This window comes from Rhipicephalus sanguineus, chromosome 4, assembly GCF_013339695.2.
Source record: "Rhipicephalus sanguineus isolate Rsan-2018 chromosome 4, BIME_Rsan_1.4, whole genome shotgun sequence".
NCBI lineage: Eukaryota > Metazoa > Arthropoda > Arachnida > Ixodida > Ixodidae > Rhipicephalus > Rhipicephalus sanguineus.
Genome location: NC_051179.1, coordinates 178,315,389 through 178,330,534, shown reverse-complemented (window position 1 = coordinate 178,330,534; position 15,146 = coordinate 178,315,389). Strand labels below are relative to the sequence as shown.

Genomic DNA, 15,146 nt, shown 5'->3' with positions numbered 1-15,146 from the left:
TTCGTGACTGTCAAGGTAATTATGCGGGGAATCGTGTGCAGCCTACAACGCAGCAGCACTTGCCACCCATCGGACGCGCACCCACAAGGAACTGAAATTCACACGCCCAGCCAACGAAGCGCTGGCCAAATGCACACAATTGTTGCCTTGTACGTAGCAGATGCTGTAGTGGCACCTCGGTTCAGTCACTTCCGATTTGCCAAAAATGACGTCACTCACAATGTTGCCAATAATTTGGGGAAGCAAGGTGGAGAGAGTCGGGGCAATCAATAAAATTCATTTGTAAGGAATCTACGTATCTCTCCAGCCTGTAATTTGGCATAAACGACAGGAACGTAAAAAGGAACGTACCCAGCAAATTTTACTGAAATCCACTGACCTCGAAAAATCGCCGGAGTTGGCCTTTAAACGCTAGCATTGTTGACGTGCCTGGTATGCCCAGGATGTGCACGCAGCTACAACACTTACAAAAACAAGTCGATCCACCTCGTATCGCTTGGCTCAAAGCCATAAAATACAGCATAGAAGTATTCAATGACTGCTTCGCATGAAACCGATTCCCACAACGCGTGGGATCTGCCGAATTTTTTAAAACATCAGTGCTTGTGGCAGAAGTGATATGAGTGAGCATCAAATTATAAAAGTAGCCACAATCACATGCAACTATCGCCAAAGCGGCAGTTTATAATTGGTACGGGATATCAAAGCAATATGTTATTTTCATTTCATCAAAATAGCCAGTATCGAAAATTTCGAAGAAAAAACAAAACAGCTAAACAAGCTATACACTTAAAATTCCAGTTCTGATAAAATGGCAAATGTAATCAGTCACACATCAAATTCATTACAGCAGAAGTTAGTAATCAGTATATCGAACTAATCTCACACACATATCACCAAAATAGTCTGTTTGCCAGGTACAAATATAGAGCTAGATCAAACATATATAGTGCCAGTACTTGTGGCATCGTTAATATGCTAGTATGCAGCTAGTAAGCAAGCTGCATACTAGCATACTAGGATGGTAGCTTGTTTTTGGTTTCGTTTAGGCTTGCTGGATAGTCAATGGTTCATTGTTTTTAGTTTCCCAAAGCCATTTCGGAGTAGTCACTGCTAAATATGTATTACACTTTGGAGCAGCATTTTCCTTTTGGAGCAGTTAGGCGAGCACTTCCATCACGGGTGTAAGATTCAAACATATCAGAAAGCATGATTGCAAAAGTAACATGATAGTGAGAATAGTAATATGGAGTGATCGGGAAGGGTTAGAGTAATTGAAATGCATGTGCATCAGATGAATATGCGTCAAGGCGATATCACTGTCATGGATGTTTTCATGATTGATATCATCTGTACCAGATATGCACGCATTAGCTCTGCGTAATCACCACACATTTCATGGTTGTGAGTGAAGAGGAAACCTGTGTACAAGAGTTGCATGAGTGCGCATTCATTGAAGTAGTGCTGTTCGTCAGTGCTGATTTGTCGACACGTTTGAGATGTCAAGTTAAAATGCTCTAAATAAAACCGAAAGCGGCTGTGAACAGTCATTGAGTTAGAATTATGGGGGGGAGACCATTTTGGGATTTGGTATATGCAATCAAGTACTGACAACTCGGGTCCTTCGGTTTGCCAATTTCTTGGCAAATAAGAATGTACGATTTTGTTGAACCGAGTCTAAGTAGTGCAAAGCGACATTTTAGAATGGCGCACAGAGCCTGATGGCAAAGCCGAAGAAGCTGCAATATCCGCAAGTTCGTTTCCCGAAATTCCAACATGTGTGGGTGCAGAAAACAGTTCAATAACTGAGCCTTTAAATACGATGTTATGAAGCAACGGCTTCATTGTCTAAATATTTTCGTCGTCATGTAAACTGGTTAATTTTTTAAAATAATAAGCAGTCTGGGGGGCTATTTTGTAAGCGTTCTGTCACATAACAGAGTTGGTCCGTTCTATCGAGCCGCACGCAATTGGTGGAGGCTCATTTGACGGTCAAGACATGACAATAGCCACATAACGGCTGCCAGCCCCATTCTATCGATAGAATGGACACAAAACGGTCTCCGGACAACTTGGATTGGATCAAAATTTGATTCTCTGGCTCCAGCACTTACGTTTCGATTCAGTTGAAGTCGTCCGGAGACCATTTTGCATTCGTTCTATCGACAGAACGGGGCCGGAGACCGTTCTATGACCGTTCTTGCCCGTTCTCACATCTTGACAGTCAAATGAGCCTCCACCAATCGCATGCGGCCCGATAGAATGGACCACCTCTGTTCTGAGACAGAATGCTTACAAAATAGCCCCCCTGTGTATAAATAAACAGCTGTGTACCTTGTGCTGGCTATAAATGAAAATGCTTCATGGAATGCTGCAAGCTCTGTTGTATATTGTCACGGGGTCGTGACTGTGAAGAAGACTCCAGCAGAACTCGGAAATAGGTAACTCTTTATTTGGACGAGCTTGTGGCCGGGAAACAAAGTCAAACTGCAAGCAAGCAGTGCCTGGTGTATACTGATAGCGGCGAACAGTGCCGTTGGCTGTCGATCATCTGATCTGAGGCTAGGCGTGCCGGCATTTATACATGTGGCATCGAACATTCAAGTCTTATCGCTGGTGGCTGCGCTAGTTCCAGAACAAACTCAACTGTTCCCGTTTGTGCGTTCAAACCTAATGGATTGCCGTGTAACAGATTGCTTACATGGAAATACAAAAGGAGTGCACGTGGCATTGCCCACCTCTGAAGAAGCATCATCTCGATGCTTGTAACAGAACATAAAAGGGGAGACAAACAAAAAAACAGACGACTTCAGGTCTTGCATGGCGCCGCTGAGAGTTTGTGATGCAGTCCGCGATGACCTCGTAAACTACAGCGCCAAGACGTCAAAGCACCTTGTATGACCCGAAGTATTGCCGAAGAGTAGGGGTGTGCGAATATTCGAAAGTTTCGAATATTCGTCGAATATTGCATTCAAAATATTCGTATTCGATTCGAAAATAGTGTATTCGAAAAGCTTCGAATATTGGAAAATTCGAATATGCGATTCGATTATCATGCATAAAATAACTTGTCTTCCACATTTCTGCTGCATTCGTATCGCTAAAAACGTTGCCGAGGGGAGCGATAAACATCGTAAGTGCACGGAGGCACGATATCTGCCTGCGACGAGCGCCCCAATACGTATGATTTATTGCTGGTGCGTCTCCGACGTGCAGCGCTGTTGGCGATCATGTAACCGTACATTTTCAATATTATGCGGCCGTAATGTGCCGCACTACCACTCGTCCACTATGCGGGACCACATCTGAAGAAAGACAGTGACCCACGTGACTGGTGGCGGACTGTAGGCACCTTCAGATACCCCAGTCTGGCAAAGCTTTGCTTCATGTAACTCCCTATACCAGCCACTTCTGTTCCAAGCGAGCGTGCCTTTTCAGTGGCAGGGGGGGGGGTGTCTCAGTTACAAGGTAGCGCCTGCTGCCTGGTCATGTGGAGCAACTCATATTTCTTCATTATAACATGTAGTCATTCCTTTTATTGTGCCGTGATATTTGCTTGTGTTGTGATGTGCATTGTGCTAGCCTGGACATTGTGTTCTGGAGATAGCAGTGTATGTCGTGTTGCCGGTCAGGCTGTTAATTTTTTTTTTTTTTTTTCAAATAGCTACATGTTAAATAAAATATTGTTACTGTGGAGGAATTTTTCCTTTGATATTCGATATTCGATTCGATATTCGAAGGTGGATATTCGTATTCGATTCGTATTCGAAAAATTTGACATTCGCACACCCCTACCGAAGAGGTTTTTCACTAAGTCCACGTCAGCGTATCGGTTGTCAGACCCAAACACAGTCACCAGACTGGTATTCCATGAAGTGTCGTCGAAGATCGTAATGGCGGCTGTCGGTCATCGGGCTTCTTCGGTGCACTGAAGGTAGACTGTTACATCGAGGTTTTCTTCTTCGATGTTGAATAGCATGGCGTCGAGCGTCAGTATACGGAAGTAACCAGGCAACAACTTGTATGGCGTCATCTGCGTCGTTTCTTGCGCAGCCATGTTGTATGCAAAAAAAAGTCATGCACAGAAGGATGGCATTCCACATCTTGTGTTCAGTGTTGACATACATGGACAGCATGTCGCCGATGATCTTATTTAAACGCTTGGTGAGGCCATTGGTTTGTGTGTGGTAGGCGGTGGTCTGGAGGTGGCTTGTCTGGCTGCATCTCAAGATCGCCTGAGTTAGGTCCGCTGTAAAGGCCATACCTCTGTCAGTAATGAGGACCTCAGGGGCGCCATGACGCAGGACAATGTTCTCAACGAAGAACTTGCCTACCTCAGCGGCACTGCCTTTGGGTAGAGCCCTTGTCTTGGCATAGCGGGTGACGTACTCGGCAGCTAAGACAATCCAGTTTTTCCAGAATTCGACGCCGAGAATGGCCCCAGTATGTCCATCCCGATTTGCTGGAACAACTGGCGAGGTGGCTCGATGGGCTGCAGAAGCCCGACTGGCCTAGTCGGCGGTGTCTTCAGTCGCTGACAGTCTCGGCAAGTCCTTATGTAGCGGGTGACGTCTGCAGTGAGGCGAGGCCAGTAGCGCTTTTCTTGTATTCTCGCGAGCGTGCATGAAAATCCAAGGTGTCCGGTTGTCAGGTTGTCATGCAGGGCCTGCAGAATTTCTGGTCGAAGTGCCCAAAGTACAACAAGGTAGTTTGCTCGGGCTGGCGAGAAGTTCTTTACGAGGACGTCATTCTGCAAGAAAAATGACGCCAATCCTCGCCTGAACACCTTGGGTACAATGGTGGTATTGCCTTCTAAGTACTCTACCAGGCTTCTCAGTTCCAGGTCACTTCGCTGTTCAGCAAAGTCGCCGGCGCTTATGGGTCCCAAGAAGCTGTCTTCATTGAGATCATCATAAGGCAGCAGATCAACTGGTGCGCGGGACAAACAGTTGGCATCAGAGTGCTTATGTCCGGACTTGGTAAACAACGGTAATGTCGAATTCTTGAAGTCTCTGACTCCATCGTGCGAGGCGGCTTGAAGGATATTTCATGTCAGCTAGCCAACACAGGCGTGGTGGTCGCTCGCAACTTTGAAGGGCCTACCATAGAGGTTGCGGCAAAACTGACGTAGCCCAGATGATGGCAAGGCACTCCTTTTCTGTTGTGGCATAGTTGGCTTCCACCTTGGATGACGACCGGCTAGCATAGCTGATAACTCTTTCCAGTCAGTAAGTTCTCTGCACAAGGACGGTGCCGAATTCTATGCTGCTTGCGTGGATTTCCGTATCAGTGTATTCGTCGAAATGAGCAAGTATCGAAGGCGTTTGCAGGCATCGTTTCAGTTCTTGAAATGCTTCAACTTGTGCCGTTTACCACTTAAACTCGACATCGGTCAGTTTAGTAAGTGGCTCGGCCATGCGTGGAAAGCTTTTGACAAACCGCCTGTAATAGACACACAGGCTGAGAAACCAACGTACAGCTTTGTTGTTGGCGGGTGGCGGGAATGTAGCGATGGCAGCTGTCTTCTGCGGGTCATGGTGGACTCCAGAGTTGGCGATGACGTGTCCTCGGAAGAGGAGCTCTTCATAGGCGAATCGGCACTTTTCCGGTTTGAGTGTTAGGCCAGAGGACCTGACAGCCTGAAGCAATGTTCTAAGGCGTTGGTGGTGTTCGTAAAAGTTGGGAGCGAAGACGACGTCATCCAGGTAGACAAGACAAGTCTGCCACTTTAATCCAGCCAGCACTGTGTCCATAACGTGCTGGAATGTCGCAGTCTTCTCGCGGTCTCTCTCGTCGACTTCAATTTGCCAATAGCCTGTCCTGAGGTCCATCGAAGAAAAGTACTTTGCATTGCAAAGTCGATCCAAGGCGTCGTCTATCCATGTGAGGGTATATTTTGTTCAGGCGACGGCAATTGACACAGAAACGCAAAGTTCCATCCTTCTTCACCAAGACTACTGGTGATGCCCACGGACTCTTTCATGGTTGTATAATGCAGTCATGCAGCATTTCGTCAACTTGTTGCTTCTAGCTCTCATGTCGAAACCCGGTATGGACTCTGATGGAGTGGTCGAGCATTTTCTTCCATTATGATACAGCAAGCGGTGTTTGTCGAACCTTTGATGAGGATAAGAAACAGTCCTTGTATTGCTGCAGAAGGCATCGTAGCTGTTGATTTTGGCATGCGTGAAGATTGGGGTTGACGTAGAAGAGTGGTTCTGGTATTGGGGTCATCGTCGTAGCTTCGCCAGAATCTGAAAATGCGAAAGCACAGCTGACGGCCATGATTTCCTCCATGTATGCAATCGTCGTGCTCCTGCACAGGCGTCTGTATTCTTGGCTGAAGTTCATTAGCATCACGCATCCTTTTCTTTCATGCAACCGAGCAATGCCGCTTGCAACGCAAATATCACCGCCCAGCAGCGAACCCTGATCACTCTCACTGACACCTTCAAGGTGTTCAGATTTTTCGGTGCCGACGGAAATTACAACACTGGAGCGAGGCGGAATGGTGACTTGATCCTCGAGGACATTCAAGGCACGGTGACATGGCTTCATATCCGGTGGTGTCAGTTTGTCCGACAATAGAGTTATCGACTTGATTCTGCAGTCAATGACCGCGCAGTGATGGTTTAAGAAGTCCATGCTAAGTATGATACCCCTGGAACATTGCTGCAGGATTACGAAGCTCGCAGGATAAGTCTGATTATCAATGTTGACTCTTGCTGTGCAGACTCCAGACGGCGTTATTAGATGGCCTCCAGCGGTCTGGATTTCGGGGCCTTCCTAGGCGGTCCTAACTTTCTTCAACTTCGCGGCAAACGGCCCAGTGACAAAGGAATAGTTGGCTCCAATGTCGAGAAGAGCGGTGACGTTGGGGCCGTCACTGAGAACGTCGAGGTTGTTAGTTTGTCGCAGTGCGTTGCGATTAGGTCGGGGCGCCTGATCACGGCTACATCTGCTTGTTCCGCAGTTTCTTCCGTGGTATCGTCAGGTCTTCTTCCGGCCGTGAAGTTTTGTCGTCGTGGCTCCATTCGGCTTGTGGCGTGTTCTTAGGATTTCGTTGTGGCGAAGGATCTTCGGTATTTCATCGTACAGCAACCACACCTCCATTGGTTGTCACGGGGTTGTGATGGTTAAGAAGACTCCAGCAGAACTCGGAAATGGGTAACTTTATTTGGACGAACTTGTGGCTGGGAAACGGAAAGTCAAACTGCAAGCAAGCAGTGCCTGTTGTATACTGATAGCGGCGAACAGGGCGTCGGCCATCGATAATCTGATCTGCGGCTAGGCGTGCCGGCATCTATACACGTGGCATCAAACATTCGAGTTATCGCTGGCGGCTGCGCTAGTTCCAGAACAAACTCAACTGTTCGCATTTGCGCGCACAAGCCTATCAGAAGATTCCAAAATAATCTGGAAGCTTCCCAGACATTCGGGCACGGATTGCGAAATGCAGTGGCTATACGTGTAATGGATCGGTTACATGGAAATACAAAAAGGAGTGCATGTAGCAATATGAACTACCAGCATTTTAAATTCATAGTTTTTTCAATATCCACTACCCTGGAAATGTAAGCTGCCACTGCTGAATGCGGTGTATAAGACCCGTCAGTGTAAAGGCCAAACACCAGATGTACGAAAATTAGTGGTGTGCGAATATTTGAGTTTCGAATTCTAATCGAATATTACCTTATCGAATAATTCGATTCGACTTTCGAATAGATAGTATTCGAAGTAGTGGGAGCTTTAGCCGGAAGCTGCTGTGAACGGGCACCCGAAGAGTTCTGGGCCCGGAGCACCCATGGAAATCAAGCACAACATTACCGTTGTCAGATGAGCCGTATTGTGCAACCATTAAAAAAAAAAAAAGAAAGCTAGCTACTGTACCCCCCTCTGTTAGCTGTTAGGAGGTTTGGAGTGGCGCTGCTGACTGGAATGGCAGCTCTTCTATTAACATGCTTGCGCGCCCCATAAAAGCTGAAAAAACAAACAAACAACCCCTCCCGAACATGCACGTAATAAAGAAAGCTGTCAGCATGCCGAAGCGTCCCCATTTTTCTCCTTTGTCTATCCATAACTGGCGGTACACATTTCGTGTAAATATACTATTCGATATTTTTGGCCACTATTCGGCACTATTCGATTTCAATTCGATTCGATTCGAGAGGAAAATTTCACTTATTCACACACCCCTAACGAAAATCCATGCGACGGAGCTGTTGCTTACCAAACCAAAGCCCATTCAAGCAACAGCAATGAATTTCTAGTGTTGCGGGCATGAGAGCAGCTACTCTCATACTGGCGTGATGCCAGCAGTATCTAATGGAAAGCATGTTTTGTTGTACAAGGTGACAATATTTCTGGAAGTCTTGCACTAAGTGTTTTTTCTTCGGACGTATGTGAACGTTTTGTTATTTGCTTTTTCTGTGCAGTGTCGGCAGTTTGTCACTCACATGTACAACCTGTTCCAGCTTCTTGCAGTCTGTCATTGACATCAGGGCGACACGTTCGTGATTGGGAAAAGCCAGTGATCTGTTGCGCGATGGCCACTTTTGTCACTCGCAGCAGTCGCATAGGTTTTCAAGCATACGGGGTTCGGCCTCAAACATGAAGCTTCAACGTTTTAGGAATTGCTTGCACAGACGACACCGACACGCTAACATGCGAATGTGTGCGCTAACATGCGAATCCACCCCACCCGAAAAAGTTTCTGGCTACACCACTGTGCCAATTATGACCCAAGTCATAAATGTAATGAATGTCTTGAGTTTTTATCGCATTTATGTAGGTTACACTGGCTATAGTAATACAGTTATTGGTTTTTACTCACATTTATGTAGGTTACACTGGCTATAGTAATGCAGTCATTGGTCTTTACTATTATAGATTATTAGTTATTTTATTGGTTGGGTGAAGACAGCATGGACAGTTTCACCTGGGAAAATTAAAAACAAACATACGGTCATGTGACACCAATTGATAACTACTTGACAAGCTAGCCAAATAGATAACGTGCGTTCGTCTACTGCCAATGGGCGCCGGTATATAGACACCAAACTACCCTTATTACCCGAAGGACTGCCAAGGAAAGCGGTTGAACAAACTTAGTTGAACAACGGCGTGCCCGAAGGTAGACGTGATGGAGGGGCTTTAGTGCAGGTAAACGCGTGCACGAGCTGCAAGTGCGCTTTTTTTTTTTCAGACAGGTCGCTTTACAGGAAACGCTTTCAAATGTGTTCTGCGGCAGTTGGGGGCAACGTCTCAAGTGCACGCAGTCACCACAAATTGCGTCGAATGGAAAATGTGCGCGGGCGGCTCATCGCTCATGTGACGCTGTGCGCGTGAGTCACCGCCGCTTCTTCGCGCGGAAGACGCCTGCAGAGAAGGGACGGTAGCTGCTAGTGAACGCGTAGATTCAAATGAGCGCGCGTGTTGGAAAACGTGGAACACACAACTTGCCTGCAGGAAAGGATGGTCGAAGAGCCTCAGCTTGCCGTCTCGACCGACTGAAAGCGACGAGTCCGCCCATCTGAAAGCACATCAACTCCCTTAGATACATATAGAGTTCCCAATTGCAACTCTCGCCCAACAAGCAGTCAGAATGTGAGCGCGTTATAATGAAAGCTGCAAGAAATGCTTGCGTATTGCAGGGATGTAAACGGCCTATGAAACAACATATGCAGAACAAAGCGGTGCGCAACTCACTTGGTCGCCAGAGTGTTGATGGAGCCCGTGAAGACGAGCATGAGCGCGAGGAATACTTGGTACTTTGTCCAGGCCATCGTTGGAGGCTGCTTCCGCAACTACCAGCGGCGGCGAAAGGAAATGCGCCGTGCTCGGCCGATCTGACAGGCCGTGCCGAATACGCCCCTCCGTCACGAGGGCGGAGGCTATCAGCCACTCAACTCAGCCCGATTGAAATCTTTATCGCTCACCGCGAGAAGTCGCGACGCAATCGCTGCGCGATCACAGCTGTCGTCGAGGTAAGGACACGCTGGAGCGCCGTTCACGGGCAATACTCGTGGTCGCACAACGGCCGCGGTGCAACGTGACGCGAACACGCGACGTCCTTCGGTCACACGTCGAATCTTCGGGTCTACGATGAGTACGAGTGCTGACTCGTTCGACCAGGCGGCATGAGAATTTCTAACTAAATAAGCGTGCGCGCAGCAGCAGCAGCAGCAGCCGCCTTGCGGAGTTTCAGTGAACTTCAACAACTGTAGCATGGCCTCCGAGATTAGACGGCGGCGCGCCGTTGCTACGACGCGCCGCCGGCTAATCTCGGAGGCCATGACTGTAGCATACTGTAGCATAGCCTCCGAGATTAGCTCTCGGAGGCCATGACTGTAAGCAGACGAAATCGTCGCCGCAGCCGCGCCATCTGGCGAAGTTAGAAGGAGTTGTTTTTTTTTGTGGCGCCGTCAGCGCCGTCTACGCGCACGTTGAAGAATTATTTGATGGCTCAGCTGGCTCAGCAGCGGACGCAACATGGCACTGTGTACAGTGTAGCACTGTGTGTACGCGTAGCTTTGTACACCTTATTCTGACTAAATTGTCCGCAAGCCGGTTTCACAAGTGTGCTGCTGCAAATTCAACTCAGTACATCTCAGGTAAGCAGAGTTCGGAAGAGACGCCACAGCTGAGCAGTGAGCAGCGATGTATCTCTGCCAAGAGGAGAAACGTATTGGCGCCGAAGATTATAGCAGTTTTAATTTCCACTATGATGACCGGTCGCAGTGATGACCGGTCGCAGTGCGTTGGCGACGACACTGCATGTTAAAAGGAATACGGAACCCGCTGAACACCACCGCAGCCGTGGCCTAGTGGTTAGGGCGTCCGCTTCGGCTGCGGGAGGTGGCCCGTTCGAAACCCGCCGCCGGACACCCACCGGAATACAAATCGGGCACAAGCATCCCCCGGCCAGGCGCCCGGCTTTCTTCAGGGGTGATCGCTTGGGAGAAACTCCGCTAACCCCGCTATCCCTCCGCGGAGGGCCCCGTTTCGAACATCGCAGCCTGCAAAGGTGGTTACTTTGTGAGTGAGCATCGACGCTCACTCGGCCCCTCACACGGGGCCGCAGCTCAAGGCGCCTGCACAAGGCGCTGACGTACGCCTACACCGAATGGGTGTACTACACATGATGTCGAAGCTGTTCTTAACAAGAACACACGACTACTCAGGCCCTCACCGGCCGACGCAGCAGCAGCAAGCAGCAGCAACATAAAAAAACACGGGTGTGACCGCGACAGTGGCGGGGGTTTCGGTCAGTTCGCCCGCGGGGTTTCTTTTGCACTTACTTTGCAAGCGTCCTCCGTGGACAATCTTCTCCCGTTGAATAAAAATGCCACGCGGCAGAAATAAATCGAATGTTCCGCTTGTACTTTTTCAATGATATTTTTCGTCGCGTCCTCGTCGCTGACAGGGGTTCAACTGGAGCTTCAACTAAAGAAAACACCGCAGTAATACGACGCATCGTAGCTAAACATTGAATACCCGTCGCGCGGCTTCTGGGCACCGTCGTCCGCGCCCTCGTCGGCAGGCCAAGGTACCTCTAACAGCCAGCTAAGCAGGCGCAATGCCAACCTGATTGTCGCAAAACAAGTTCCAGCTATGCATAAGTTCATGTACGAGAACATCTCCTTGAAACGTTTCCACTTGCGCGGTTTGGAACAGCAAGCGCATCGCCTCTGAAAAAACAAAATTACAAGTTTTATTAGTTCAGTGTAATTAATAACTAAGAAAATTGTTCATGACATCACCGCTTGGTCAAAGGTGGGCCAATCAGAGAAGCAGCACAAAACCAGGTGAAGTGCAGAAAGCTTGCAGGGCCTCTCACCTAGGAGGCAGTGGAAGACCACATTAGGTGCAGTAGGCTTTCAGAGGGCAGCAATCGATACATTGACTGAAGCAGTCTTTGGCAAATGCATGTTTCTTCCCATTACAATTCACAACCATCGGTTTCGCACTGCCTCTGATTGGCGCACCTTTGACCAGGCGAACCATGTGAAGACCATCTCGAAGAGTACTGAATTTACTCAAATGTAGCTTGAGTTGATTTTTGCTACCTACAGTCGACCCTGGCGTTACAATCCAATACAGAAATATCCATTTTTTTTTCTTCCTGGGCACCAAGAAATGTCGGCCCTCACCTTACAATTGTGGTCACGTTAAAATCGAGTAAATACGGTAATGGCACCGCGCAATGCCGAAATGGACATTTTTTCACACCTATCTCCATTGTTCGTTGTAATGTCACACCTGCACTGGTTGTGGCTGTTTAACCTGTGTGGATTTAACCTGTCAGTTTGCACCTACACTAACTTTCCCAACATTCAACTCTATTAAACAAATAATTTGTAGTAATGAAGGTGATATCTTACGGTTAGGGAGGTGGTGGACCACCTGAAGGTCCGCAACAGCTGGGAGTAGTGCGTCTGTAAATGCTTGAAACAAGCCCTGGTCTAATACGTGAATTAACAGCGCTTGGGGGTCCTCAAATTCCAGGAACATCTCTAAAAAGGAATCTTTCATATAGCATATATGCAGAGAGAGAGAGATAAAGGCAAAGGAAAGGCAGGGAGGTTAACCAGGTTGTACCTGGTTTGCTACCCTTCCCTGGGGGAGGGTGAGAAAAAAAGAATAGAGAGAGTAAGGAGGAAAGAGGGAAAAGTGATACATGCAGACACATCAGTGTTCACCAGGCACACACAGACAGTCACAACCGAGAAATATTTGACACCGGTTCCTCTATTGTCCGCGAGATCGAGCGGAGTCGCCGCCTGGCGGCTTCTGGCTGAACCGCGCTTAGTGTGGATTGCTCCATGCGTCGCCTGCTAGCCACGTTGTATTTGGATGTGCGCGTACGTCATGCAGGTCCTCAAAATGCGGTTTGTTCCGTTGCGTTAGTGCAACTTTGACCGCTCGTACGTATGCCTAACTCGATGTAAAGAAGCATTTGGCCTTGATCGGCTGTATATGTACTTTACTTTAAAGTGGAGTTGGGCGAAAATAAATGAAATATAAATTAAAAAAACTATGCCCTGCCTGCACCACCTAAGTATCGCAGGCCAGCTGTATATGTACTGTAAAAAGATCAGTGAGTGCACTTGTCGAGAGTGCTGTGTGTGGTCGTTGTACCCTCCGTTCACGAGAGTCATATCAGTGTAACTGCCGCTCTGAGGTTCAGGCGCATTGCAAAGTGCACTTAGCGTTGTCCGAAAGATGAGAAGTATTAAATCTCATGTGACTATAGCCTTTTAGCGGCTCGGTGGTAAAAAAAAAGGCTCTCATGCACTTGCGCGTTGTGGTTATAGGTTACGCGACGAGCTTTAGTTGTGTGTGGCCCTGGTCCCACTGCAGATAAATATTTCTGTCAAGTCACGTCCGACCCTTTGGTACTTAAATTGTCCCCTAAAAAGAACAGAAAATAGAATTACACGGAAATCGCAAAACTGAGTTGCCTTGCGCAATTTTAACTTGTGGCGAAATTGATAGAAAAAGAAAACACCGTGTATTTAGATTAAGTTACGCGTTAAAGAGCCATGGTGGTCAAAATTAATGCAAACGGCGTACTTTACATTTATGTCGTAGTAATTTCACGCGAAGCCACATTTTTTTTTTCTTTACATTAGCTTGAGCGCTTGCGTTGCGTTGTTACAGATTGACGGAAGGCAGCGGACATTATTCGGATGAAAGAAACGTGCTTTGGTCCCGTGAAATATCCGGACCTTTTTTCCATTACTGTCGTGCAAGTAATCAATCGAAAAAAGTTCCGTGCTGTACAGTTACCTTTGTGTATACTGTTACTGGAATAAAAGCAAGCGTGTGCGTGTTAAACGTCTCCGTAGCGCTGAAGCGCTGTCAGCTACGTAAGTTTCCTCAGTAAACCTATCATTTGTCCTACATTTCATGGAGAGCTGAATAAGAAATGCGGATGAATATTTGAGCACGCAGTGCACAATGTGCTATTTGAACTCATCGTGCAGGAATACTGGCTTTCTTTTTGTTGGACGGTATCCAGATTAACAAGAAGTAAATACTTAATTCAGTCGCGCTACAGCAGTGCGTAGTAGGTGGAACACAAGCTAAACATGTACAAATAAAACAAGAAAACGTCATCCACTGCGAAAGCGCCGACTGTTGCCGAAGGCGAGCAACCCGCGTTCATTGCATGGTAGGATGCGCTTCTCTCATAATAGTAACGTTCGGCGCGCTTCGTGGATTAATTCGGGAATGAAGAGCGCCCATATTAACAGAAAGCTGCAGTCAACGTATTTTGTTTGCTGGAAATCGGGTCAAGTCGCTCACAACGAAGCGCTGTTGTGTGCGTTTGTAACGCGCCGACAACCGCCTATCCACACTAGCGCGGCGACGGTGCTGCCACCTGTAGCCCGATCTCGCGGCGAATAGGCAGGCTAGAATCCGATATGTTAAAAAAAAGGCTTGCAAGGACTGCATATGCAGGTTTTTATAAAACTGTTCATATAGATTCATGGTGCAATACAGCTACGAGGACGCAAGTTCCACTGGTGATATGGCACAGCTAATGATATGTGCGACAGGAAGAAAGGAAATCATGTGAAGCAATTTGCATGCATCACAATATTCCAAAGCTGCTCCATCTATGCAAGACATATTTTCTTTTTTGTAGTATGTATGAAAACGTCCTGCCTTGCAATATTTTCCTCTGCTCATGTTCGTACAAGCCGGTAGAGCAAAGCTATGACTTCGGCATCTACCTTCCCATTCTCCTATAGCTCAGCAAGGTAACGGAAACTGCCGAAGCCATTTCTGTTAGAAATAAGCAACATCAAGCTTCCCAATTAAGGTTTTGTATAAAGAGGTCTCCTTGTGAGTAGCCAATATAGCCCTGACTTCACTTGGTATTGCACAGTATTTTCAAGGAACAAGGATATATCTGCCACAAGTGAAGATACGTACTCCAGTTAGGTTGGCCATTGCGCTGATACCATGTATGACATTTTGGGTGAAGAAAACGGGCCCTGCATGCAGGCGTCGGAGACACATACACAACGCCATCTGCAAGAAACAACACACAAAATCAAAGGTCATCTCAAAAGTAGTTAAATAGGTAAGTGTCGATTTGACAGCTATGCACTGCAGACTTGTGATATGCATATCAC

The 15,146-nt window shown here is 47.4% G+C and overlaps 1 protein-coding gene across 1 annotated transcript in view; it reads right to left on the bottom strand.

Moving 5' to 3' along the window:
• Positions 1-10,163, bottom strand: part of LOC119390930 (solute carrier family 35 member F6-like) — a 37,583-nt gene extending 27,420 nt beyond the window's left edge. Inside the window, exons 1-2 of the mRNA XM_037658646.2 lie at positions 9,709-10,163; positions 9,463-9,532 (exon numbers count right to left, since the gene is read on the bottom strand). Coding sequence (XP_037514574.1) covers positions 9,463-9,532; positions 9,709-9,785 — 147 coding nt within the window. The 5' untranslated portion in view covers positions 9,786-10,163. The remainder of the gene's footprint in view (positions 1-9,462; positions 9,533-9,708) is intronic.
• Positions 10,164-15,146: the final 4,983 nt, after the last annotated feature.